Below are 24575 nucleotides of genomic sequence, written 5' to 3'. Positions count from 1 at the left end.
TTCCGCTCTATTAGGTGGAACACCTAGCCACCCTCGGCTTTTGTGTTTTTAATATGTGAATACATACATGAATGGGAGCGGGAACACAGACCAGCTAGACTGACAGAAAACATATTTAAGTATTTAAAGCTACAGTCTTTACTACAGCAGCTAAGGTAGCAATGAATCAAGACCTCTGCAAATCTCTAGATCTTCTCACAAGCCCTGTACTGAGGATCTGTGTCCAGTCCTAAACTAATCCAGTCTGTTCCCAGCACACGACTATAATGTGGATTACAACATTTTGCGATGCATGCCTCCTGTTTCGCCCCCTACTTTCCCTTCTCCTCTCCTCACCCTCGCTTACACCCCAGCACCTGTGCACTGTGGATCGCTATCTAAACCTCCCTTTAGTGGCGGTACCCTGTTGACACCGTTTCTGCACATAACTGTACTCTGCACTATGCTGTGTTCACTTTTAACCTACTGTGTTGTGCTGTGCACTGACTAATGTTATGTCTCTTCCCCTCTCTCTTTTTTCCTCCACACATTTATTTTTGCTTTTTTTCACTCCCCTCTTGCATGCCGTCATTTTTGCCATTTCATGAAAATGGAACATCGGATGTTTTCTTTTTAACATATTTCACTTGATTGCTGCTTGCTTCACTTCGTGGATGTGTGTGCACGGGTCTTTCTTGTCTTTTTCCCATGTCTCCTGGCTGTTTTTGATCTCTTCCACTGTCTCGTTGAATCCTTCTTTTCCCGTGTTTCTTCCTCCATCAGTCAATCTTCATGTTTCCTCTCTCCTTCTCCTCATCATCCTCACTCTCCTCCATGCCCCCATCCCTCGACTCCATCTCTGAGCTCGACAACGGCCTGTCAGACATCTCCGAAGACGACGACCATATCAACGACACGGCCGCCTCACACACACCCTGGGCCCCTCCCTCTTACGCTTCCATCACGTCCGAACAGCAATTGGCTGATTCTAAACACCTTGGACAAAACCCTCAAGCCTTTAGCCCATTCCCAAACTCCCAAACATGCACTTCTGAGGTTTCAGGAGTTGAGGAGAGCTGCCAGGCTGAAACCAGAGCAACATCAAATTGGCGAATGTGGTTCTCTCTGAGAGGAGTGGTGAAATATGTTTCGTTCATCCTGTGCTTTCTCTCCATGTCAAGGAAGAATGTAAACATGTTTCAGCCCACAAAGCTATTTTCAGGATTACTAAAGAAACTGAGATTTTTGACCCTGAATGTGTCTAAGCTAATGTACCAGTCTGCAGAGAAACTAAAGATTTTTACTCTTAGTCTCCCCCAAATGACGACATCCCGATTACATCAAATTCTTAACAGTGTGGCAACAAAAAGCAATCATTTCATGACACTTTTTACTCGTCAATTCCCTGCTAAGTTCATCAGTTTGGTGCCAGCTTGTCCTTTGTACCCAACACAGCTCCGTTTGCCCTCAGTGCCTTCTCTCACTTGTCCTCTGACTGTCTCATCCTTTTCCTCCCTCTCTTCTTTTTCCTTCACCTCCTACCTTTTCTCTCTCCTGACCACCTTCTCTCGCTCTAAACTAACAGCATCAGTACATCGCTACCTTTTAAACCCCTCCCCTCTGTTCCTCCCTTGCCTGTTAGTCGTCTTCCTCTTGGTTGTGATGCTGACAGCGAGCCAGTCTTTGGTCTTGGCCCTGATCTTAGCTGCGCCCCTCGGCCTGACCCTCTGTTACCTAGAGAACATGGTCTCCAGTCAGCGGAAGGCCGTTTTGCCAAGGTTTGTCTCTGAACGGTCGAATGATCAGGCTGACGATCAGTTAAGCTCCGGTTTCGGCAGGCAAGCGTCTCCTCTGACGCACACGCCTCCTCGCATCAGGCACCACGCTCACACAAGTGCCACCTGGACACAAGAGATGTGCGATCCTGCTGCATAAACACATTCATACAACCTGAGATCCCACCCACCAACCCTCTCCCACTCCGCCTCTATGTTTGAATGTCTTAACTTTATATCTGTCACCGACACGTCCTTTACCTGACCATCTTTTGTTTTACATCCCTCCGCCCTCCCAGCCCCACTGTGTTGTTTATAATGAAGAACAAAGAATAGAATAAGGAAGATAAAGAGTTAATATAAGATGTCCAATAATGAAATAAAGAACTTATAATTATGTTGTTATTATAGCTATATAAGAGAGTATATCAATAGATGTAAATATACAGAGACTGTGAATGTGAAAGTTTAAAATTTAAGTTACAAAGGCAAAATACAATAACATGTAGTGTTAAGCAGAACATATTTTGAGAGCAGTTTCCACTTTCATATCTTGAAATAAGTCATTAATAGTTTCCATGCTTAAAATGTATCCTGCCTGCGCTGCAGATGAATGTTGCGCTCATCAGATGATGTAATGGTATTTACTGGTAATATGCTCTTTTTAAACCAAAAAAATCAGTTGCTGCATTTGGCCTTTGTAGTGTAGAGAAAGAATTAGTTGTAGATTCGCTGTTGCAACTGTACATACAGATAAAGACCCTAATCCCCGTGAAGCGTATTGAATTTGTATATTGTTGCTAATGATTTTAAGAGTAAACAGTGTTACACTCTAATCCCAGTGGTTCTCCCCTCAACCCCTGTTTGCATTGTTTTAAGTGTAGTGGCATTTATACAGGGTTACTAAGTAGAAGTCTCTTGAAATGAAAGCTGGCCTTCTGCTAAAAACAACTTTGCACTTAGCTCCAATAAGATGGTTCCACGGTCTTTCACTAAAAAGTATCCTTGGTGTCGTAGCATTTTACTTGTCGTGGATACAGTGAATGTTACCTGGTTTTGAATATGTTCTAAATTGGTATCATAGTAAAAGAAAATAAATTGAAAACGGACTGTAAAACTATCTTTTTAAATATAGTACAATAGCAGTCAGTAGCTGTCTCCTGTTATCGACCCATCAGTGCTCCTCACATGTTTAATGGGTTTGTTGGTTTGGTGCTAAAGCCACATGACCAGCAGGCGTCCCTAACGCCGAGGTTGCTGGGGGAAGAACGTTTTCATTATCCATTTCACATTTTTTTCTCTCTGTGGGCCCCTATATCCATTTTGTCATGACTACCATCTCCATGGCTACCACACTGAAGGTTAAGGAGGTGGACTTAAGCCCTGGTGATGTTGAAGCCACATCTGCCCAGGTCTGTAGGGCCTGTCTTCTCCCAGCATGCTTTGCAAATGCATTAAAAAAAATATTTAACAGTAAAAAAAAAAAGAGTGTTAAGATGGTTGTGAATAGTGGAGCATACGTGTGGTAAACCTAACTTGTCCTTACTCTCTCCCTGACTTTAACCCACCGACAGTCACTTGGAGCCAATGAGGTTATCCTCTCCCAGGTTCATACATTGCTATTGGTTATTTGATTGTGTATTTGGTCTGTCAATCATTTGCTCTGCCTGTGTGGGTTGGTTTGTTGGTTTGATTCACTCTTGCAGGGTGAAGTTGCCCTAATGCGAACACATTGAGTCAGTTTTTCAATTTCTCACTTACTAAAGACCCAATCTGGATTAAAACAACATTTAAACATTTGAAAAAGACTGTTCAGTTGTAAGCCTTCTTTCACATGTGGATTTCAGATTGGGTCTGAGAATAAAAACTGATCCTGAACGGGCACTTTCACCTTAAATCTGCACTTTGGGTTGCTCTGCTGCTGTTTTCTGTTTTCACAGAGTTTATGTTCTGGTCCGTTTCTGTGGTTCTGCTTGAAATGTATAATGGTGTTCACTGCAAGCACATTGGGGTTTGTGTAAATGTTTGTGTTCGGAATGCTTTGAATAACGTGAGTGCGAGTGCTGATCCCATTTTATTACCATCAGAAAACCAATATGTTTGTCATTTGTTTTTTGTACCTCCAGCCTGGTCAGCACGTCTGCCTTTTTAGACTCCATTTATTTGTTGGATTTTTTTCTAAGTTTATAAATATAAATTGTATTTATTTTTTATAACTTTTGTTTTTTTTTTAATCTGTACAGTTTAAAAAAAGTCTAAAAAATTAATTTCGATTTTAAAATTAATTTTCTCCATTTCATTTTTTGCTGTATGTCTGCCTTTCCAGAGTCCATTGAGAGTGCATGGGGACAATATTTATGTGAGGCACAGTAATTTAATGTTGGAGGTTGGTACTGGCGTCGTCTGATGGCTGAAAATAAGAACTACATGTCTCTGTGTACTCTGACGCCATCAGAACTACAACTTCCTCTGTACAAGATTGCTGCCCTCTCGCACTCTCAAGCTCTGTGTGCATGCATGTGTGGGTTTATGCGTGTGGATGTTTGTTCATCAGGTCTACAATCAATTCCAGCTATTTGAACATTTTTAGTCATTTGTAATTTAAAAATGTGTTGTGATTGTCCCGATTAAAATTCACATGGCAGCCATTCTGCACAGGTGGGCTAGAGAATTAAACAGGAATGTTTCCAAATATAATATATAAAACACATGTTAACATAACAACAAAAAGAGCCAGGGGGATAATGAATGTTGAATTTAACTTTGTCAAACAAAGGTTTATGGAGATACAGCTGGAGTTAGCTGTACCAACATTACAATGTCTTAATATGTCATGAAATGGTTTTTAGCTGGTCGTGGAGTTCTGTCTTGACTTGTCATGACTTAAGCAAAAATTCATGTAGATTTAATCAACCACATATCAACAAAGGCATTTTTTAAAATTGATTTGATCAAGAAGGTTAACTGGAGGTTATGTATATAACCAAAGTTCCCTGAGGGATGGGAGCACTTAACCCTAACACATGGGAACTAAGTTGTTTTCTCTATCAAGTCTATAAAATTCAAAACACATATTTGTTGTGTATCTTGTTACACAACAGTAAAGGATAGACTAGCTCCTCCGGATATTTCCCTGCCTTAGTGTTCACAGTGGCTGCTTTGTGAAATGGGTCAGTGGTGTGCGTGTGTGTGTGTGTGTGTGTGTGTGAGCGTGTGTGTGTGTATGTGTGTGTGTGTATGTGTGTGAACTTGACTTTTATGCATGCTCTTTGCATGTTGAATGCTGTTTTGTCACAGTTTTATCTCGATGTGTTTCCAATCCTTGACTGTTTTCAAAGAGTTTGATTATTTCCAGGCAGCTGCATCTAACCTGACTAATCCTGCCTCCCTAACATGTGTGAGGAGCTCTCTTCCTCTTTTCTGGTGATTGGCTGCTAGCATTGTGTGACATGTGGTTTGATAACTTACTAAAACAACAACAACAAAATATAATTGTGTGAAACATGGGACTGATAGTGATGCTTTACTAGATGGTATGGTCTTTGTAGGAGAACAGTAGCCTACATGGCATGTAGTACTCGATAGTACGCGCTGAGGTTAGAGGTCTAAACCCAGTATATTTTTAAGACAGCATTACAAGAGTAAAATAGGAAAATTCATATCAATGTGGGGATTCAGTTCACCTATATAACTTCTTGATCAGGATGCAGTCTGCTCAAGAGAAGTATTTGTAGTCAAGAGTAAGGCTGTGAGGGGCAGAGGAAAGAGCACAGGAACCAAGGAGAAGGAACAACGATGGAGATGAGACTATTTAAAGATGGACGACGCATCTCCATTTCCCCCCATTGTACAAAACTGAAGCCAAAATAACCTAGGCACAGATTTGGCCATCTTGCACTGTGGACGTCATGTGGAGCAGTACTATAATATGTACTATACTGCAGCTAGCCACCAGGGGGACAATCACGATAACATGGCTTCACTTTTGGGAAATTGTAATGGTGTCCATCTTTATATACAGTTTATGAGGCAAATGAAAAAAATGGATAAAGACAACAGTGAGGGAGAGAGAGACAGAGCAGGTGGTCACCACTATCAACCCCATGTTCTGACCGACTGAAGGAAAGACACCTCAACAAGATGGCGGCGCTCTGCTTCACTGCAGCCTGTTTAAACATACACACACTTTAACACAATACATGTTAAAGGTCAAATTTAAGAGTTAATTCGAGGCTGCATTGAGACATGGCATCTTTCTTGTTTCCCTTGTGATTGACAGACTAATGTTCCTGTGTCCTGTTGAACCAAAGTTTTCCCCTCCCCCTTCTCCCTCTCCTTCCCACCTGTTTTCTCTCCCTCCCTCCCTACATCCATAATTTCCTTATTCCTTTTACCGTTACATTTCTTATTTCATTCTCCCATCCATACTTTCAACACTGTTTTTTTTTTCCTTTCATATTTTTCTACTCATTTCTTACTCATCACTCTTTTCTTCTCTTTTTCATCCATCTTCCACCTGTTCCTACCTTCTTTCCCTCCCCATCTCTGCCCCACATCTCTCATTTTTATCCCATCCTCATCCCTACCACTCCCTCATTCAACCATACTCATCTCACTCCCTCTCTATCCCCTTCTTCATCTCCCTTACCCCACCTCCCCCCTTATTCCTCCCCCCACCCATTAGGACCATGATAAGACCCAAGACGAGGTTCTGAAACATCAAGCTAGCATTAGCCAGCTAAAACGCTCCTTTATGGAGGCGCCACCTCCCTCTCCTCCTCAGCTCAACCAGTGGGAGAAACGTCTCACCTCCTCCCCCGCCACAGCAATACGTATTCAACAGCAACAAGTGGTATGTCCGTCTGAATGTTTGTCTCGGCAACTTGAGTTACACAGCATCTTCCCTGCTGAGCTTGTTTCAGGCTATTTTGCAGTGGATTGCAGTGATTCGTAATCTATGTTGTCATATTTTGCTGCAAACAAACAACCATGCATTCTGTGCAACTGGAGGAACATGTGTGATCATGCATGTTTAAACATGTAAAATTCCTCTTCTCTTAATCAATTTCATTACACCATGCAGTTGTGTCCTTATTCTCTCTTAACCTGGATAATTGATCATACCTTGGAGTTCTTTTGGCGGTGGAAGTTTTTTTTTTTTTCTTCGTGTTTGGTTTTTTATATTTGATGCTTTTGCCTCAGTGGTTTCCATGACCTCTTGATCATAATTCATAATGCAGTGGTTCTCAACCTGGGGGCCCCAATCACCCATTGGTGTCCCAAGAGTAAAACAAAAAAAGAGTCTTTCATTTTGTGAAATTGGCTTCAAGCATCACAGAGAAACTTTCTTCTGATGCCTTTGACGCTGAGCATCCAGCAAGTTGAGCACAATGTAATCATGAGGCTGAGAATTGGAGGGGAATACAGTGCAGAGAAACGCAGCTCAACCTTGTGTGGTGTTACCAACGACCCAGCCTGTCCACTGCACTGACAACAGTGAGTGACGGGGCATGGGGGGGTGCATTTTATATATATTTATATATATATATATATATATATATATATATATATATATATATATATATAAAAACCCTGATTATATTGGAAGGTCGTGACTCATTAAGGTTGAGAACCACTGACTTAATCTTCTGTGGGAATTCTCCCTATAAAACCATCCTAACTGCTGGGTTCATTTTCAATGGAGTTTTTCTAGCATACATTGTTTTTATTCTCCTGTGTATTTTGCTGAGTCTCTACTTTGCTCTCCTAAACAAATCTCATTTAATTCTCTCTCTCTTAATATAGACATAAGATGTGCACGGCTGCGCTTTCTTTTATTTGTGCTGTACTTCGCTGTATATCACACTGTGTTTTTGTGTCTTCTACTTCTCTTTGTTTGTTCTTCCCTTTTGTGTATGTGTGTGTGTGTCTGTTTGTATGTTGCTGTAGAGCCTTGAAGAGGAGATAGCTTCTGTACTTCTAAGTAGACACTCATGCACTGGCTTTTATTCAGCGGCTGACGCTCTCTGCAGTACCCCTGAACTGACACTAGATGCTGCTCTTACCACACGTTCCACCACCACTGCGCTCTCTGCCACTGAGGTGCTGCTGCTGAGCATTTAGGACTCTGTTTACTTTCATTCCAATCCATACATACTAATCTTTTGATCAATCAGTCATGAAGCATCATTTCACAGACAGTTTTTATCTGCTTCATATGTTGATTGATTGCCATGAAAGTAATCTGACATCCTGCAATGCTTCTTTTACCTGAGGATGCTTGAACAGATGCTTTATAACAACGCCTGCTGTAGATAGATGTTGTTCTGTATCAGAGGCCATTCATTCTGAATGAACTGTGGATGCAGAATGGGCATGAGGATGCCTCTCAAAAACAACTAACAGATGCGGCTGACATGGTTGTCACGTGTTTGTTTAGTGGAGGCCAATGTGTGTGGACTGAATGTAAATGTGACGGTCTGCTCTGTGCTCTTATCTTTGCTTCACTGGCATCTTCAGGAAAAAAACAAAAAAAAGTGCTAAAAGCAGCAGGGATTGAAGCAGCAGTTTCCATCATTAGGACCCGTAATGTATTTACATGAGCTTTTAAAATAGCTCACAAGACGCTGTAAAGTGTGGACTTTGACCTAAATTTATTATGGCATGATATTATTTTTTTTGCCAATCGAAGACATTGCTGACTTCAATTCTGCTTTTATATAAGTGAAGCTGAGTTTTTCTGTGGGAAATTCACTTCAGTCCATCTTATTTTTTCATTTTCTATTCTCCTTTCTGTTCTTTATCTCATCTGCTCTTTACTGCCTGCTGCAATGAACCTGACACTGTATGGAAATGAACATGATTGTGCATGAGACAAAGAGGGAGAATTAATAACAATGTCGACCCCATCCCCATGCTCTGATCAATGAGCATCATCTTATAACTAACTGCTAACACTGATGATGTCACTGCTGCTGTTTGATTGATGATTGTCATGGTAACCTCCCTGTCACACAGGTGAATATGCCCGATGTGGAAGCGGCTGCAGCTGATAGTTCGATCTCTGATACCAAAGAACCTGCAAAGGTGGTCCTAACTTTCTTCTATTAATCCATCCAGCCTTCCATCGATCCAACGTTTTCTTCATGCCTTCATTCATTTTTCACTTACAGCTTCAGATCTCCTCCTCTTCCTACAGCCATCCATCCCTTGGCTTTTCATTTGTCTGTTTTCATACATGTTCTCGCATTTTCACGTCTACTTGTCTACAGTTGAACATCTTCATCGTTTTTATCGCTGAGTTGCTTTGGTATTTGTTTATTTTGAGTTTTGAGTTTTTTTATGTTCAATGATCATGTTATGTTTTTTTGTTTTTGTCTCCATGCGTTTGTTGTGTATGTGTGCGCACCTCAATCTGTGTGCATGTGTGATCGTGCACTATGTGTACATGCGTGCGTGTGTATGTGCGTGTGTATAGACGGCCGAAGTCGAAATCGAAGAAACCGTTGTCGTGGAAGAGGTTTCCAAAGCAACCAAACCCGGATTTGTCACAGTTACAACCAGTTCTCCTGCTGTCCCAACCACAGACCAGGAAACAAGAGAACAGGAAGTGAAGGTTGAGGAAAAAGTAGTGGTGACACAGGAAGCTAAAGCGGTGAAGCAGGAGAGCGTTTCATCTGAAAGCGAGAGCGAGGAAGAAGCAGAGTACCACCCAAATGTCCCTGTGTCCATCTCTCATACACAAATACTGGAGGAGAAAGAAGAAGAGGAGGAAGAGCAGGTTGACAAACAGGAGGACAAGACGACGGAGCAGGATACTCCAGAAGTTTCCTCCACGCCGGCTGAAATCACTCAGCCTGCAGAAGAAACCAGCCGAGCGGTAGAGGAGTCAGAGGCAGTGAACAAGAACGCTGAGGAGAAAGAAGGTGAGAAGGAGGCGGAGGAAAGCACAGACGATCCGATTACAACAACCAACGAGGCTCCTAATGGCTTCTCCCCGACTGAGGAAGCCGTGAGCGGGTTGGCCACCCACGCTGAAGTAGAGGACGAGCCCAAAATGAACGGACAAGCCTCATTGGTTGAAGCAGAACCCCGGCCACAGGTTATTTGTTGCTCTGAGGTAAAGTCTTCACTGGGCCGGCTTTGGAGCTTCCCTGGGCTTTGACCCTCTCCTGCCAACTGTAGAAACACCCAATTGGTTATTCTCCTTCCTGCTTTCCACAGTGCCGGTGTTCCTTCCTGCTTGTGTGAATATTTAAGCCCCATGTACATCCTCACACTCATCTCTGTCCTGTGAAAATGCATCCTCTTTAGAAGTCACAGTCAAATCCTAGTAAATCAGACAAAAGATAATTGTTAATACACAATTAACCACCACCGTTGGCGTCGAGATATCACACGCTACATAATTCATTTCTTATTTTGATTTTCATCATATTCATATATTTTAAAGTCATCCACTATCATCATCTTTCATGTTATTTCCTACATTATAGTCCAGTCCTGCTGTGCACAGTGTGACGTGTTACCGCCTCCTACTCTCCATTGTAATGTAGTGTTGTGAAGTAAATGGGGCCTAAGTGTGGAAATGCATGTTGCTTTTAGATGGAATATTCTTCTGCATGCTGTATTTCACCTTTTTGGTGTTTGCATTTGCATGTGTGTGTTTGTGTGTGTCCTCCGTGTGCTTTGACGGTGACGCTTCTCTATCTCTGTTGGCGTTTTAATTGGCTTGTCCCAGTCACCACGGCAACAGCATTGTAGGAAATCGTCATCGCCAAACACTTTGGAAATGCCAACCCGCCCATTTGAATGTCATCTTTTGCATGTTGTTTACATTTTAATTGCCGGCTTGTTTGCCAGCCACTCGAGTGTCGTTTGTTGTCGGCTCATGTTTTATGCATGTTCGTGCCGTGTCGTCCTTTGAGCTGCATGTCGACACCAAAGATTGTTATTAATGTAGTCGTGCTGCTGTTGTAGCTGTTGCTCTTACCTGGTGTTAAATAGATGCTGTCGTATTCTCAGTTTCGTTGTGTGGATTTGGGAGCTCTTGATTTCTTGCATGAAGTTTGCCGCATTCACTTGCATATGCTGTGTTTATATATCTACATCCACTGCTCTGTGCCACTGTTACATGGCACTTCCCTTTCAAAACAAGGAATTCTAATGTAATTGACAACTACAGTTAATTGAATGATGATCAAGTACACATTTCTAGCTAAATTCATAGCTACAGACATGTTTCTTTGTTTCCTTAACTGTCTCAGCTCTAATATTAACCCTTTTGTCCTCCCCCCTCACGTCTCTCTCTCCTCCCTCCCCAGCCACCTGTGGTAAAGACAGAAATGGTGACTATATCAGACACGTTTGCAGCCCAGAAAACTGAGATAGCTACAAAAGAAGTGCCCATCGTACATACGGAAACCAAGACCATCACTTACGAAGCCGCACAGGTTGCACACTTACGAACCACAGGGAGCTTTTATTTTTAGTCTCCTCATTTGTGTCTGTGCGTGTGTTAGCATTCAGAGTTCATGTTGTATTTGTGTGTATCATTTAGACCTTATTATATATTTAAAGCTTATTAATAATAATGTTCTAAAGTGCTTCTTTTCTAGCAACAGTGCATGCCGCCATCATTCATTCCTCAAAGATGTACGAGGGATTTTCGGGTGTGTATCTACAGTCTAATTGTTCCTTTCTGTCTCCCTGTTATCAGCTGGATGGTAACGGCGACGGTGAGCCTGGAGTATTGATGACTGCTCAGACTATCACCTCTGAATCTCTGTGTACTACTACAACCACGCACATTACCAAGGTACACAACTACAAACACACACATTTCTGTTGGACAAATGTCATTATGACATTTAATTATTAGTTGTAGATGTAATATAACTTCTATAAAGATTTTTGTACAAAAGCTCCAGACTCCACAATTGTTGAGAAAATAGAGTGAGGACATTTTCCAGAGTTTTTCTTTCACATATAAAGATAAAGAAATTGTCAGTGTCAGACTTGTTCAGAACAAAACTGTGTCCAGAACACTGAGGCGAGGGGGGGTGTCTGCGTAGAGCTTGCAGGAGAGAGGACATGATGTACGAACTTCGCTGCAGATATCACATGTTTTTGTTTACAGCAAATAGACACCAGCGTTGGTCCTTATCATCAAACACTCTCGAATTTCTTCATCATTTCAAGTTGACATCTTTGTCTTCCACATGTATGCCACCTCTTTTTTTATCCTGAGATATTTGTATTTTGCAGCTTTGCTTCTGACGTGAGTCATCAACATGCCCACTAGCTTGTTTGGAATATTTCCAGACATTTTCCTGCTGTATAATATTCTCACTTGGGCTCACTGACATTTTCTGAACATTTTACTAGTGGACTGGCAGGAAGATTTCAGAAAAATACAAAGAAACTACAAAGACATTTACTCGTTTTAAAATCATGTTTAGGATACTTTACATTATAGATCTCCATGGCAACTGTGCAGGCTGTGTAATGGTACCCTAATACAGTATTCATGCTTTGTGTTCTGTGCCCTCATCTGTATTGGTTAAGCAGTGGTGCACACATCTGTTCTCAAATCCGATAATTGTTTAATCTGATTTGACTTGTTCGACTCTTCAGACAATGCTCGAGTCTCAGCTGTGTCTCAGCTGCACCCAGGTCAGCCTTGACTGTTCCTAAAGAGTCCATCGTGTCAGATATCAAAGCATTGCTGTAAATGTTTCTTCCAGACATTAAAGGGTGGCCTATCAGAGACGAGGATTGAGAAACGCATCGTCATCACCGGCGACTGCGACATCGACCACGACCAGGTCAGATCTCAGTCACACATCTGATCACCCAGCTGTTTCAGCAGCTTGGTTTGTGGGTCCCTGTATTCTGTCCAGATGTGTGTGTGTGGTGTGGAATCAGCTGCTCCTCCAGATTCTGCAGCTTCGATGTGGAATTTCTTTTCTTAGAATAAATTGGTGATAGGGAAACAAGGAAGATGTTTGCTAATGACTGCTGTCAGTCTATTTTAATTTGGTTTCCAGAGGTTCTTGTCTTGCTTAGACCGAAAGGATCAAATGCACATCTGGTCACATGTTGATCATGTTGATCATGTTGCTCGCAATCTGGTTGCACAATTTAATTTATTATCTACTTAACAGAGAGATGCCTGCAAGTCATAACTCATTGGCTGCCTCATCAGTCTCTTCACCTCCATCACATCCATATGTCGAGAAAACTGTTGTAACCTTTTTTTCGCTGCAGTTTTTTTTGCTTGTTTTTGGTTAATTTGAGTCTTTTCCTGTGAGAAAGTCAAATATTTACTGATAAAAATGCTACATGCTTAAGATACACGGAGGAGATGACAACTGAGTTAGTGCAGCCCAACGAGCCCAACACTCTGTGAGGATTTGAAATGAAACAGTGACCGTGAGGTCCAAGTGCAGACTTTCAGCTTTTGAGGATGTTTACATTCTGATAAGTTCTTCTAGTCCCCCCATAGTCAACCATGTTCCCCTGATATGAATGTGAACACTCAAAACAAAGTGTCACATTGTTCATATACAGACTGTTCTGGCCTTCATTGTTATATTTGTCTCTGATGTGATAAAACACGTTTCTACACCTCTAGATATTTGAAAGTGATGATCAATTGATATCGATTTCACTAATGGGACTTTGACTCATGCCAAAAACTCTATACCCTGTTGTGGGATGAAAAAAAAAGAACATCTTATGTTATTACCTGTTCAACTAGAGGTTTGTGGTACCAGGTTTCATGTAGTACCATCAGAATATTTCAAATATTTGAAAAAGTATTTCTTTTTGGATCTGCATGATCCCTCATCCGCTGTTTTAAGTTGCATGTCTGTTCTTATTTGCTGGATTTACACAAGACCAACAGATTTCACATCAAGTTGGAAATCCTTATTTTCCCCTTGATGCTCCATCTGAAGTCATTTTACTTCATACAATTTACATCCCAGTTAACCCCAAGAAGTAAAATGACGCACACTCATTGTAAATCCAGTATTTTTGTCATTTTTTTAATGCTTCTTTTTTAATTTTTCATTTAACTCCATCATCTCCTCTCCCTCCTCCACCTCCCCCTCACTGCTTGCTGTGCTCGGTGCTGCCACAATGTGGCTGCCTCTTGGTACTGCAGGCACTGGCCCAGGCAATTAAGGAGGCCAAAGAGCAACATCCTGACATGTCTGTTACCAGAGTGGTGGTTCATAAAGAAACTGAACTGGCGGAGGAGGAGGATTGACTGAACTCAGGTAATAATAATAATAGTAGCTGATTATTATTATTATTATTCATGGTGAAGGTGATTTTGGAGATATTCAAGTGTGTATGTGCCTGTAGGGGTTTATTTGCTAAAGACAAAAATTGAAAAAAGGTGAGATGAAACAGAAATCAACACACGTGAAGCTGCTAAAACCATCAGCCAATCATCAAACAGGAAATCAGGGAAGAAGCAGATATTACATTCAGGACGTGACTGTGTTTGTGTGTTTTTAGTTCAAGATAAATATTTAAAATGGGAAATTACATTAACATTAAGTGCCGAGCACCACAACACCAACTCTGATTGCCTTCAACTTTTATTCTCCCAGAGCTGAAGGGCCCATCATGACTGTTTTCCTCTGTTGACGTTGAACGACCTTCATCACCCGACGACGACCGACCTTGACTGACGGAAGAGGAGGAGCTGAAGAACCCGAGGAAGAGAAAGACGGTTGGAGAGAAGTCACCAGTCTTTTCTAACATGTCTGTGGTGCATCTGAATCCCTCACTCCAAAAACCATTTAAAAGAAAAAGAATCATCTCCTCCCTCTTCCGGAGGGAACAAAAAAGAACCACTTTGTTAGATTAACATTTGTAGCATGTTTTTATTTTTTAATAGAGCTTTTTTTTTTTGTTTAACTGATTTGTTTTACAAAATGAGAGAAGATAGTGAGTCTGTCACATATTGCAAAAACTAGAATTTTTAGGGATGCACTGACAACTAGTCCTGGTGAGACACAGCTAAAATACTTTATCATTGTACTGAATATTTCACCAGTACCAGTGACCTTCAATGAAGCTGTAAGATTCAAAGCAAATTTGAGATATTTCTACAAACAGGAAGATTTCAAATGGAGACAGTTTTTAAAAAAAAAAAATTTTCTTAATTTCTTTTCCTCAAAGTAAATTGACACTGAGGTTCTGTGCTTGGAATCTGTATCAGCAGAGTTTAAGTGGTATAGGTGCATTCCTAAACAAAGAAAAAGTGATTTGAGAAATTACAGCTCCCTCCCTCACATCTTTAAGTGGTGAGTAACAAAATGTAACTCAGTCCTTTCTAAAGATTTTACAGTTGCAACCACGACTGCAAGAAAAACACAGAGACACAACTTGGTTTTTAACTTTCTTTCAAAACAACACCAACAAACCGTATCACTCATTGTAACACATTCACGGTCAGAGTCAGATAGAAATCAACTGTGTCACATGATCACATTTTGTTACTAATAATTACAGAAAATATGGAGCTGCAGCGTAAAATATCGCATTAAAAAAACAACCAATTCTTTTCTTTTTTAAATAATTCTGTCTTTTGTTCTGTAAGTTTAGTTCTTTTTCATCCACATTCCTTGTGTGTCGACCGGCGGCTGAGTCGGTTCACTTTCAGTTTCAACTCGGAAAGAGGAGACATTTTAACATTTACAGTAGGTGAATGAATCTAAATTGGATCGTTAGATGTTCATAATACATTTTTACTGAAAGGAAATAAGAACTGAAAGTGAACTGACTTAAACTCTGGTGTATATAACTTTCTGTACAGTAAAAGTAAATGAAGGTTATTATATGGGAGCAGTAATCCAGCTTTTAATTAGCTAAACGCTCTCCCTGGGCCCGCCCACTGTACGACACTGACCATTCCTGCTGGGCCGCAGGGGAGCAGTAAACTGATGCGCGATTGGGAGAGAGGACCAGTGGACCGAGGGATAATTGCGAGATAGAGGTGGCGCCGCGCATCGTCTAATCGGGAGTGAAAGACAATTTGAACACTGATGCTTGTCAGCCACTTTTTATGTGATTTCGTTTTCTTATGCAACCTGCAGTGAGTTAAAGCTGTTTTAATATTCTATACCAAAATGAGGACACACAGCAGGAACAACTTGAAACAAGTTTCTGTGCCGAATCCAGAATAATGAAATTTCTACCAGTTGGTTCATTCTGCGTCAGAGCCTGTTTGTCGTCGCAGCTCAGCACTTAATTTCACTCCCAGCTTATTTTTACATACCGACAAAACCTGCAAGACGTAACAAGACCTGGAACTCGAATCCCCATCTCTTCATGTTTTTACCTTTGAGCGAGTTTAGATAGAAGGCCACTGTGTCGCTTGGTTTGAGAGTGTGTAGCTAACATTATCTCGGCTCATACAGCAAGTCTAGATAAGTTTATCCTCGACGTGGTGCTCGCTGTGATGTAACTGTTTCACCGCAACCAAATAATTCTGCTGTGGTAATGTGATTTTTATATGTTTCAATTTCAAGATTTACATTTGTACTCCACGCAAACAACACTCTGAATCTCCCTCTGCTCGACACAAACGGATACACACGGAAACAGTTACAACACGTCAGTAACACGCAGCTGAAAGGGAAGTGTACCAGAGGGTTTGAAGTGCTCTTGAAACCCCCTGAATGGAATCTTACAATGTTTTATTCATTTCCTGTGTCCTTTTCACCCACATGTTCATCTGAATTCCACAAAAATGTGACTGTGTTATAAATATTGGTGGCATTAAATGGGTATGACCGAGAAACCCGGTCTGCTGCGTTTAGTTTGACACAGCGAAAGAATTCTGCAAAACCTGAACGATTGTGAACAAAGAAGTGGTACAGATTTACAAAAACATTCCACCTGGACTCGCCTAGATTTATCTGACCCCTCCTTTCTGGATAAAGCGGCATTTGGGAAGAATTATTGACTCAGTTTCCTCATTTGAAGTTGCATGTATCTCTCAATTTGAAATCCTTTCAAATCTCATCCAGATGACGGAGCGGTAACGACAGAGTCTAGGCCGGGAAACACCAGTCTGACCTCTGCTTTGCAGTCCAATGACATTCCGCATGAGGGCGAACCTTTAACCTCGAACCCTCTTGCAAAGAGACAAAGCGGCAGAAGAAGAAATAAACGTGTAACGCTGGGCAGCTTTGTGAGCTTTCACTGTTTAAACATTTGTAGCTTTTTCTTATCATTTTTCTTTTATTCTGTGAAACTGATCTAGATGTTGAAAGGCGGGATTTGTTGTAACCCCCCCCTGTTGAATATTTATGAGATTGTCACAGTGTGTTTTAGTGGGATCACTGAAGGAGCACCATTACAAATCAAATTTTCTGCCACCATTTCATGTTTTGTAATTTTTATTTTTTTTGCTTTTAGCCTCAGATTGAGCCTCATCTCGGGCGTCTGGGCTCTCATGTGTCCGATCACAGGAGCTTTGGGGCTGCGAGGTCGGTTTTTCCAAAATGTTTTGTAGTGCTTTCTCGTGAGATGAAAACAATATTAAAAAAAGACTGACAAATGAATGAGTAATTTTAATGTTGGAAAAAAAAGCTGCATAAGACAGTAGTTACCACGGCAACTCCATAATGGAACTCATGGATAAGAAACATGATTCTACGCCAGCTGATTTTTAAACGGTCAGGGAGCTCAACATTATGGAGCGACATTGTGGTCAGATGGAACACGTGTTTTATAATTGGCTTCTATTCTCTACATTCAATCTCAGGCTTTATTGAACAGTTTGGACAAATGCGATAATATAAAGTAAAACCAGCATCATTTTGTATTTATAACCAAGTAAAAACTCACTTTCAACAAAACTTTATAAAGAAACAGATTTTGGAAAAGCAGCCCGCTCCCTCATTGCTCTCCCGTAGCACAACCAATGATCACTGGTAGGGTTTTTCTATCTAGCAGCTTAACTGTCTTGTGTCTCCCCACACAGCCACTCCTCCCCCGTGTAACACTGTTTGAATAAAGGATTGTTATACTCTCATTGGACCTCTCTCGTTCACTCATTACATTGGCTGATGTGATTTAGAACTTGTAAGTCTGAGTTTTTACTCCAGGACAGTGAGTTTGGTTTTCCAAGACGTTTCCACACATCTGACTTCTACACAGGCTTCAGCTTCCGTACTGTTTAAGGCAGTTCAGTCAGGTTTATTACTGAAATGTAGTGATATGTCCATATCTCCAGAAGAGTCTGTCCGGTCAGGTGTGTGAGTGGGAGCCAGCGCTCCTGTTCCTCAGGTTTGTAGTTCTGTACATCTGCCTGTTGATGGCGCTTCTGTTCTGCAGAAATCCCGACTGATCATCTTCAACTGAGGGGATGAGAGAAAGAGGAGGATTGAGAAATCAGGATATTGGTAGAAACCACATGCGGGGTAGCTCAGTGACAGTCATACACAAGGTTTTTTTAAGGTGGTCTGGCTGTGGGGATAAAGGGAAGCATGGAAATAGAAAGTGCTTGAAGTGATACCGTGTGTTTTAATCTCTTCATCGAAATGTGGCAGTTTTAAAGGTTCACTGTGTAGAATCTAGTGACACCTAGTGGCGAAGTTGCATGTAGCAGCTTAATACCTCTCACCTCACCCTCCCCTTCCAAACATGAGAGAGAACCTGTGGTAGACCTCAGTCATGAAAACTCAAAAGGTGTTTAGTTTGACTGTCTGCAGAGAGGACCTCCTCCTGATGTAAATATAAAGTATTTAAATATAAAGGCTCATTCAAGGATAAAGAAAGAAACATTTTCATATAATAAATAATTACATTTCATACAATTTAGATGAAACACATCAGTTAAAACATCACTAGGATTATTTTATATGCAGTTTCTACCTATAGATCCCTTTCGCCTAAATCTTACACACTGATCCTTTAAGTAACTAATGTCACAGATGATCGTTGTCACTCAGTGAATTAATATCGTGGAAATGGGACATTACCTCAGTTTCAGTTGAATCTGTTTGTACCAAACTTTGGGACACCAGTTCTGAAAAGCCCAGCAGCTCTTCAGCCTCAGTGACTCTTACACCATGCTCCTGCCACGATCTCCAGGTTGTTCAGATGACACTGAAAGCTCCTGATCTTATATCTGTTCACATGCAGCACACTCATTCATGCACAGCAGGCAGCCACAGAAGAGGCACCTTCAGCTGCTGTGTGCTCGTTGTTGAACCACAGGAGGACAAGTGCTGTGCTCGTGTACAGTGTTTGTGTTGAGTTTGAGTGCCACCGACAAACGGAGCTGCAGGTGTGAGATTAGCTGTAACTGATTGTAATTGGCCTCAGAAACAGCAGATGGTTGAGCGCCCCCCCAACCACCACACACACACACACACACACACACACACACACACACACACACACTCTAAAACTCCCCCTCAAACCTCCAGCTCGTTAATTTGACTGACATCACAAATCTTTAAAAACAATGTTAAGTAATTTACCGAGACAGTCAAACACTAGTTCTCAGCAAACATGCGTCGAACAGGATCGTTTGTTAGGTGATTTACTTTCAGATGTTGATTAATGCAGATTTCGTGTTCTTCTATTTCTGGCAGTATGTGGGACTGACTGAAAATAAACTGGTGTTCGTGGTAATGAGGGAACAAATGACCAAACAGTCTGTTTTTAGGAATGTGTGGACAACAATGGTGGTTTGTGGCACAAAGGAATGAGCTATTTCAGATGCAGATAATCATTTGTTATTAGTGGGATCTGTTAGTTATTTGTTTTTGGGATGTATCAACATTTAAAATGAAAATATAGAATGTCACCAGACATTATAGTTTGGATTTAAAATGCCAACTAGTCTTGATGGTGACACAGTCATTATAACCTTGAACACACCTTTGAGGTATATAAGCAGATTTCAGAACAAACCATGAACTAAACATGGCTGTGATTTGTTATATATTATAATTTATTGTTATTTTTTCAATCATTAATGGGAACTTCTCTAAATAAAGTCTAGAGATTTTTAGTTCCATATATGCAGTGAGAACGGGAGCTGATGATATCAGGGGAGCCGTGACCTTTTCAGGATTTGAACTTAAGAGCAAAGGGTCGAGCTTCCAGAACACACAAACACGGAGAGATGCAGAAAATAAGTAGCTCTCCCCAACACACAGTCACCCTCACACGTACCCACACTTAGACACACAGCAGAAATCATTTTGCCAAATTCTTTTTGTTCTTTTTGCCTATTTTGGACATTTTTCATTATTTAGAGTGAACCTTAGTTTGAAAGCCAGACATTTGGAGACAACATGAGCTGACGAGACACAGTTGGTCGTCTGTGCGTGTGTTTGCAGATGCGTTGATGGACTTTGCTTTATGTTGCTATAGAAACATTCTGTGGACAAAACAAGCAATAACGCAAAGTGTAAAATCTCCTCTTTGTAGAACAGATTATGAAGTTGCACATTTTTATGCAGAAGTTGTTATGATGTTGGGATGAGTGTGTGTATTTATAGTGTGCAGCCCTGCACAATGACTCCTCCTCACTGCATCCACTCAACACGGCTGCATTGTGAATATAACATAGCAAGTTGTCTGGACGTGGACGAGTCATGAAAAGTTAATAACGATGCGTACCCTGTCTGAGTTTCCAGCTGAGATAGATTATCAGTTGCAGCAGCAGCAGAGAGACAGACAGGAAAAGCATCAGGGCGAAGAGCCACAGAGGAATGAAGCTGTCTGTCGCTCTGTCTGTCTGCATGATGGTCTGTCGCAGGAGCAGAGCCAGATCCGCCCAGGGGCCGCTCAGCACCTCCATACTGCTCCTGCATGGGACAAAGCAGGAGGAAGTCAGGAGGGATGTGATGCAGAGATACCCGACACGTGATCAGATAGCACCATTGATTTCGAGATTCTCAAGTCAACGACCTTTCGGTTTCTCAGCTTTTCTTTTGCTAAAGTTTTGTGCATTATCATTTTAACAGCAGTGGAATGAGAATATTTCAAAAGAATATGTTATAGAAGGTATTTGCAGGACATGAGCCACTTTTACACGGTCCTTTTAAACTTGCACTTCTACATTAATGTATGAACATGACTGGGGAGGCATTGTTGCTTCACAGAGCCAGATTTACAGCTGTGTGAAATATAGAGCCAGTGTGGCGGGACAGATGCAGATGCTGTTGTGATACTGGAACACCAGCATGCTGACTGAATGACGAAGGGTCATCTTAACGGCAGTGAAGCTGGATCTCTTTGTAAAAGGCTTTTGAGAAATATATTACCAGTAACACACTGCAAATGATTAAGATTTCCAGGCTCCTAAGTGAAGGTGAGACTGGGTAAATGTTTCATATTTTACTAATAAGCTCCGTGTTTTCCACATTGTTCTAAAGGATGTTAAATAATTGATGTGATTTCAATATAGGAAGGAAGAATAATTTGATTACAGTAGATTGGCTCTTCAGGGGAATCTAATTGTGATGGCCTGTTTTATTTATAAACAGAAACTCTACAGTTTTATCGTGTTCTCATTGGCTCATCCTGGATCCTGTCGAAATTACATTATTTCCAACAATACGTTTTTTATTTTTTATCATTATCAAGATAAATGTGGCATTACAATTTATTTCAAGTTTAAAGACAGACACTTTAAATCTGAGATAGAACATAACGATAATTATATATTTTACCTCCTCATCACACTGCATCACCATTACATTTATATATTTTGATCTTTTGTGATATTGCAATAATTAGTATTCTTGTTTTGTGGCCCAGCCCTTGTTGAAGTCATGTTTTAAGTATATAATAATTATTTTAAAGAACCTCTAAACATCTAAATAGCATTTTTCAAACCACAGTTACAAGGTGTTTCACAAGTTAAAACTATTAAAAACAATTACAGGATTAGACATTAGGGCACAAATATAAAGTAAAAATGTTAAAGGCAACAAAAGAGTGAAAACAAAATAAAGTAAAACATTTGAATGTGATTAAAACAATCGGTGAGGTCACCGAGGTCAAAGGTTGAGAAAATACTTCAACAACAGTTCAACAATAATCTTCAGCGACGCATCACATATACATGGAGATATTCCAAAATGTCCACTCACAGTTTTCAGGTTCCCTTAAATGCAGATATGAATGAAGGTGGAGATGGATCGCAGGCGGCTGCTGGATATCCTCAGTGAGCTACTGCATAGTGGTCCCAACAGTTGTCCTCACGATTCTAGATCTTATTAAATAGTCTGCATTTCAGCAACAGTGAGAGGTGACGCTTTGGTGATGGCGGTCACATACACTACAGACGTGAAAGGAACTTTTCAATCACATCATGTGTCGACACAGAGCGCAGTGATATAATCCAAAGAACAATCCCTCCGAGAGAAAAGATGGTCGTTTGAACCCAGAAGACAAAGTTGTGATTCTCGTTCTGAGCCTTTGTCTTTTCATCTATGTCTGTCTTTCTTTTCTATCTTTGTGTTTCCTCTCTCTGTCGCTCTCTCTCTCATTGGTTGTTGTTGACGATGTGAACTTTGTTCCATTCCAACAGTCAAACCTTGTGATCACTAAGAAGATTAGCTATACTGGACGGGCCTGTGTGTGTGTGTGTGTGTGTGTGTGTGTGTGTGTGTGTGTGTGTGTGTGTGTGTGTGTGCGTGTGTCCTTATGTATATGTCATACAGAGAAATAGAGTGTAGTGTGACGGTTAACTGCAGGTCTCTGTGTATTTGAAACATGAAAATGTGGTAATACCTTATCATACTGTGAGCGTGTACTTTGGGGCTCCAGTAATGTTGCCGCTGTTGAACCTTAGACCTGCGTCCTCGCTGTGTCACAAAACACACACAGACGCACACACTCTGTTTTTACAGCTGGTTTCTAATTTGTCTTATCTCCCTCTGTCTTTTCTCTCTCGTCCGTTCTGTCTCTGTCTCCTTTTGATCACTGCCGGTGCTGATCAGGTTAAAAAGAAACTGATAACCCTGAATGCATTGTTACGACTAATTGAAGAATGATTACAAACTGAAGCATCAATGCTGGAACTTCAAAGTGTGTAGTGTTGTTTTCAGTTTGATAAAACATGACTCTGCAGCTGGATTGCAATATTTTTGAAAAGCATGCAGATCTGTTGTAATATAAGTGAACTAGTTGATTATTTCAGTCCAGCAGATATGAAGCAACATTATTGAGTTCAGTTTCTGACCGAGTTGTTAGTGTAAATCACACTCTAATCTTGTCTTTGGTCGAGGGGAAAATATCTCTTTACTCGCTTAATAGTCCTCTAGTTAGTCTTTAATTTGTTTAGCACATCTATTGGTACAATGGGTTTTGGCTGCATTTATAAAAGTAATGATAGAGAGATCAGAAAAAAGGTAATTTTGTTTTTGCTGTCATTTAAAAATGACTAGAATTACACTCAGTAGTGCACATACCTGCCCCAAGCCTCCTTAAATATAATCACACTGCACCAAATCGCCCACACCCATAGATTTTTTCTTCTAGATCCATGAACTAGTCCCTGGGTAATTGGTGAAAATGTCAAAAAATAGGTAATGGGTCCTGACTTGGCCCTTCTTCCATCCTTCCACCAAGTTTCATTGGTATTTTTTATGTTACAAAACTGACACCAATGGTCTGAGGAGATGAATTTGATCCTTCATCTCAATGAAGCTTCTGGTCAAAGCAGATGTTTGATCCTAACAAGCTTTAAACCAAAGTCAGATCATCTTCTCTCTGGCTTCACCGCTGGACATCATCAACATCAGGAGGCTGTTGTTGTTATTCCTTTGCAGCCAACATGTTTGTGCTTAATTGGCAGAGTAGGAATTCTTTCTGTCTCCTGTGCAGTTTGACTCTTACTTACTCAGATCTCAGCATCAGTGCTCTTGTCAGGCGGAGACTCATTTAGACGCAGCAGCAGTGTTTTCTCTCACGGGAGGACGGCTTTAGGTGATAAAATCACAGACGGTTGGTGAGAAGTGCCGGTTAATTGAGTGATGCTGTCAACAAGATCAATGGAATTGATTAGCTTTGTTGTTTGTTCTATTGATCAGGAGATAATGGGCTTATTTTGGAAGAAGTGTGTGTGTTCGCTTTGCTCTTGTTGTGTGTTCATGTGCCTGAGAGCCTGTTTTTCAGATTGATTGACCGGGGCACAGTGATGCCGTCTGTGGAGAGTTCATGCGCACACCCCTCTCTCTCTCTGTGTGTGTGTGTGTGTGTGTGTGTGTGTGTGTGTCTGTCTGTCTGTCTGAGTGTGTGTGTGTGTTTGTGGTATGTTCTGTGCATTTCCACCTTATGTTCAAAGAAATAATTAGCTAGTGATCAGTGTTCTAGTGTGTGTGGTGTGTGTGTGTGTGTGTGTGTGTGTGTGTGTGTGTCCACCCTCTTATTGATCACTACATGGATTTTATGCTGTTTGTGGAGACTTGTGAGAGGAAGACAGAGGCCTCTTTGAAGTCAACAGTTTATAGAGTTTTTTACGCATTAATTCAGTTTATCGTTTCTTTATATTCCAGAGGAGCACATGTAATTAAATCAGCACCGCGAGACGATAAACCAGAGAAACAATAGGGACAAGCAGTGCAACATCTCACGACTGTTGAAACATGTATACGTGGCTCTTCTTGTGGAGAGAGGAAGTGGAATTTAAAATCTGTTGGACGATCTCTGTGCAGCCAGAACTCTAATGGCTAAATGTTTCCTCCAGATCAGATTAGACTGCTCCCTCTGGCACCCGGAAAGAATTTGGGATCATTTTGCAAGCTTCCTCTAGTGTGATATGACCAA

General features: G+C 41.0%; 1 protein-coding gene and 1 long non-coding RNA gene across 28 annotated transcripts in view; one reads left to right on the top strand and one right to left on the bottom strand.

Annotated features, from left to right (window-relative positions):
* epb41l2 (erythrocyte membrane protein band 4.1 like 2) overlaps positions 1-17814 on the top strand; it is a 52550-nt gene extending 34736 nt beyond the window's left edge. For 2 of the 26 annotated variants that reach the window (XM_069515600.1, XM_069515602.1), the window contains exons 15-25: positions 3116-3166; positions 3329-3361; positions 6439-6606; positions 7704-7856; positions 8772-8840; positions 9232-9873; positions 11078-11206; positions 11473-11571; positions 12500-12580; positions 13924-14038; positions 14378-17814. In XM_069515600.1, the coding sequence (XP_069371701.1) occupies positions 3116-3166; positions 3329-3361; positions 6439-6606; positions 7704-7856; positions 8772-8840; positions 9232-9873; positions 11078-11206; positions 11473-11571; positions 12500-12580; positions 13924-14028 (1530 nt within the window). In that variant the 3' untranslated portion in view covers positions 14029-14038; positions 14378-17814. The other 24 variants (XM_069515615.1, XM_020091733.2, XM_069515605.1 and 21 more) reach the window with 23 other exon arrangements.
* Positions 17336-22419, bottom strand: LOC109632453 (uncharacterized). 2 transcript variants are annotated; one of them, XR_002202919.2, is made up of 3 exons: positions 21896-22359; positions 20418-20605; positions 17336-18139 (listed from the first exon to the last, which is right to left on the bottom strand). It is a non-coding gene; the product is annotated as an uncharacterized lncRNA (long non-coding RNA). The 2 variants fall into 2 exon arrangements; XR_011239465.1 differs by having other exon boundaries at positions 17336-20605; positions 21896-22419.
* Positions 22420-24575: the final 2156 nt, after the last annotated feature.

Source organism: Paralichthys olivaceus, chromosome 19 (genome assembly GCF_024713975.1).
Source record: "Paralichthys olivaceus isolate ysfri-2021 chromosome 19, ASM2471397v2, whole genome shotgun sequence".
Taxonomy (NCBI): domain Eukaryota; kingdom Metazoa; phylum Chordata; class Actinopteri; order Pleuronectiformes; family Paralichthyidae; genus Paralichthys; species Paralichthys olivaceus.
The sequence above is the reverse complement of the archived record's forward strand: the minus strand, read 5'-3'. Positions and strand labels throughout refer to the sequence as shown.